The sequence below is a fragment of the Penaeus japonicus genome, unplaced genomic scaffold (assembly GCF_977035675.1).
Source record: "Penaeus japonicus unplaced genomic scaffold, GWHDUDI00000001_assembly GWHDUDI00000026, whole genome shotgun sequence".
Taxonomy (NCBI): domain Eukaryota; kingdom Metazoa; phylum Arthropoda; class Malacostraca; order Decapoda; family Penaeidae; genus Penaeus; species Penaeus japonicus.
The window spans coordinates 239774-243108 of record NW_028234428.1 but is presented as its reverse complement, the minus strand read 5'-3'; the positions used below and the strand labels follow the sequence as shown (position 1 = coordinate 243108).

Sequence of the window (3335 nt, the reverse complement as noted above, 5' to 3'; positions counted from 1 at the left end):
TCCGTAAACAGAGTTTGACTCTCCGCTCTTGGGTTGGCCTTTGGTGTGTTCCCAGACCCCTTCCGGGTCTGTTTCCGTCTTGGAACACCCACCAGGGCCGGAAACTCCTTTGTGTTGGAGGTGTCCGGTGGTGGTTTTGTTTTGGGCGGTGCTTCCTTCCTCTTAGGAGGGGGGGGAGCCCTTACCCCTTTGTTCTGCCCCCAGACGTAAGTGCCTGGAGGGGCAGGAACAAAGTCCGGTCGTTTTGCAACGACCTCTTGTCGCCGTAGAGCCTCTTCCTTCCTGACGGAACATCCGAGGCTCCAGGCATGGTGCTTTTTGTGGCAGTTGGGACACTTGGCAGTAGTGTCCCGCTTGCCCTCCTTGTGTGCTTTGAGGCACACCTCCGTGCTGTGTGCCTGACTACAGACACCACACTTCGGCTTTGCAGAGCAAGTGGCCTGGTGGTGTCCGTACTTCTGACACGTGAAGCAACGGAGTGGATCAGGGACATACGTCCTGAGGTTGTAGGAGCCCCAATTACCAAGGTCCAAGGACGCAACTGGGGCTCCCTTCAAGGTGACCAGGACTTGCCTGGTTGGGTGCTTCCCTTTGGAAAGTCGGGAAGCTCCCACCACCTTAGGATGGGCAGTGATGACCTCAAGGTCATACATCTGAGGGAAGCCAAGAAGCACCATCTTGGACTTCCTCTCATCAGAAGTCAGGGCCGCCAAACTCACCTTCCGTCCGTCCTGGAGCTTGTCAGTCTCCTGGAGGAAGGTGAGAGTGGACTGGTCCTTAGGGATGATTATCATGCCTTTGTCTTTGGCAATTCTAATCGTCAGACGGCACTGTCTCTGGGTTTCCAGAGCCCGTACCATCTGATAAGCGTTGTCGAATCCTTCCGGTTTAGGGGGAACCCTAAACTGGGGGAACCGACTCGGGGCTACAGACTCGCCCTCCGAGTCTGTAGCCGGCCGAGGACGCTTAATACCTGCCTTCCGAACCGACGCCGGAATTTTGGCAGTGGGGCCAGCAGGGTTGGAGGGTCCTGTCTGGCTTCCATTTTTACTTTGACTCGTCTTCTGAACCGACGCCAGAGACTTGTCAGTGCCAAGGGCTGGTTTGGAGGGTCCAGCCCGAGGCTCTTGGGTAGGCTTTCTCTGAACCGACGCCAGAGCCTTTCCCAACTTTTTACTTTTGTCACCAAGGACCTTAAAAGGTTCCAAGGTGACAGCCTTGGTCATCTTCATGCCAGGTTCGTCAACGTGGGGGTCAGTCAGGGTTTTTTTACAGAAGGTTGCCATAAATATAGTGTTCAATTCATCCTCCCACGCCCCCACCCACCACGGAGTCCAACAAGGGGAAGCTGTGCACTGAGACCATGCTCAGAAGCCACAGGGGTGGTGGGAGGATATACGCAACCCCTGCCTCGCATTGATGGCACTCGCAAATACATGCGATTGCCTGCAAGACAGGAGCTGCTTGACCCTAGCCTAGCTCAAAAGAGAGACCAGCCGATTGACCTAATCGAGCCAAGATCAGGCCACCCGTCTTGCTGGAATAGAGGACCAAAGAGGCGTGTTGCTAGCCGCAGGGCGTACTCATACACGGCATCGCTCAACCTCCAGGACTCCCGTCTCCCAGCGCACAGGGGCGCCACGCACGGCAAACACGTGGGCAGGTGTGTGCCCCCCTGGGGGGAGGACCAGGGGGGGGTGTGATCCCACCTACTAGATCAGCACCTAGGAACGCTTAGTCGTCCTTCCTCGGAGAATCAACCGCTAGAAGGCCACCTCAACGGGAGGGAGAGACTGGCCAATTCTAGAACGGGCTCTTCCGAGGAAGGAGTTCAAGCCCCCGCGCCACGACAAGGCGGTTCCTTATTGCGGGGGTAAACACCGATAAGGATTTTTCCTTTTATGGGCCGACACGGGCGCCAGCCTCAGGTGAGTGAGCCCCAGCTAGTGGCTCAACGGGCGTGGGAACCGTTGCCATCTAACGCTATCGGTAAGTTTCAACGGTGGGCGCCTATAAATAGGTAAGCTCTGGTTTTGGCTTGCAAGGTTTTTGAGATACCTATAAAGCAAGCATCATGTCAGGTCGTGGAAAGGGTGGTAAGGTCAAGGGCAAGTCAAAGTCCCGCTCGAGCAGGGCCGGCCTTCAGTTTCCTGTAGGTAGGATTCACCGCCTTCTGCGTAAGGGAAATTACGCTGAACGTGTCGGAGCAGGTGCCCCTGTGTACCTGGCTGCCGTCATGGAATACCTGGCTGCTGAGGTTCTCGAGCTGGCAGGTAACGCCGCCCGTGACAACAAGAAGACCCGTATCATCCCCCGTCACTTGCAGCTGGCTATCCGTAACGACGAGGAACTGAACAAGCTCCTCTCTGGTGTGACCATTGCCCAGGGTGGTGTCCTGCCTAACATCCAGGCTGTGCTCCTCCCCAAGAAGACTGAGAAGAAATAAATCTTTCTCTCGGTTGCCTCTTTTCAACAACATCGGCTCCTTTCGGAGCCACAAAATCTCCCTAGAGATGTAATTGACTACTCTATCAATCCCAAACTAATAAACTAGCTACTCAACCTCAAACCCCAAGCCCAAATGCATAGATTGCAATATCAATGTCATATTCTTCAATAACATTGTCATTATACTCAACTTATCAACAACTCACCGATGCCCCCACAACATACTAAGTGCCAATCAACTAATTTACTTATCATCCACCCAAAAGCAATTTAAAATTCCAATATCACTGTTCATAAAGAATGAGAAAGAGAGAGAGAGAGAATCAAAGCGAAAGAACACAAGAGAGAGAGAAAGAAAGAGAGAGAGAGAGAGAGAGAGAGAGAGAGAGAGAGAGAGAGAATCAATGCGAAAGAAAGCATAAAGAAAGAGAGATCGAGAGAGAAAGGGAAAGAAGGAGAGAAAGAGAGAGAATCAAAGCGAAAGAAAACAAAGAAAGAAAGAAAGAAAGAGAGAGAGAATCAATGTGAAATAGAGAGAGAGGGAAAGAAGGAGAGAGAGAGAGAGAATCAATGCGAAAGAAAGCATAAAGAAAGAGAGATAGAGAAAGGGAAAGAAGAAGAAGAGAGATAAAAAGAAGGAGAGAAAGAGAGAGAATCAAAGCGAAAGAAAACATAAAGAAAGAAAGAAAGAAAGAGAGAGAATCAATGTGAAATAGAGAGAGAGGGAAAGAAGGAGAGAGAGAATCAATGCGAAAGAAAGAGAGATAGAGAAAGGGAAAGAAGAAGAGAGATAGAAAGAAGGAGAGAAAGAGAGAGAATCAAAGCGAAAGAAAACATAAAGAAAGAAAGAAAGAAAGAGAGAGAGAATCAATGTGAAATAGAGAGAG

The 3335-nt window shown here is 51.1% G+C and overlaps 1 protein-coding gene across 1 annotated transcript in view; it reads left to right on the top strand.

Annotated features, from left to right (window-relative positions):
- Positions 1 to 1927: 1927 nt before the first annotated feature.
- The window catches only part of LOC147468743 (histone H2A-like), a 2390-nt gene continuing 982 nt past the window's right edge, over positions 1928 to 3335 (top strand). Inside the window, exon 1 of the mRNA XM_086551879.1 lies at positions 1928 to 3335. This exon is cut by the window's right edge and continues 982 nt beyond it. Within this exon, the coding sequence (XP_086408005.1) occupies positions 2075 to 2446 (372 nt within the window). The 5' untranslated portion in view covers positions 1928 to 2074 and the 3' untranslated portion in view covers positions 2447 to 3335.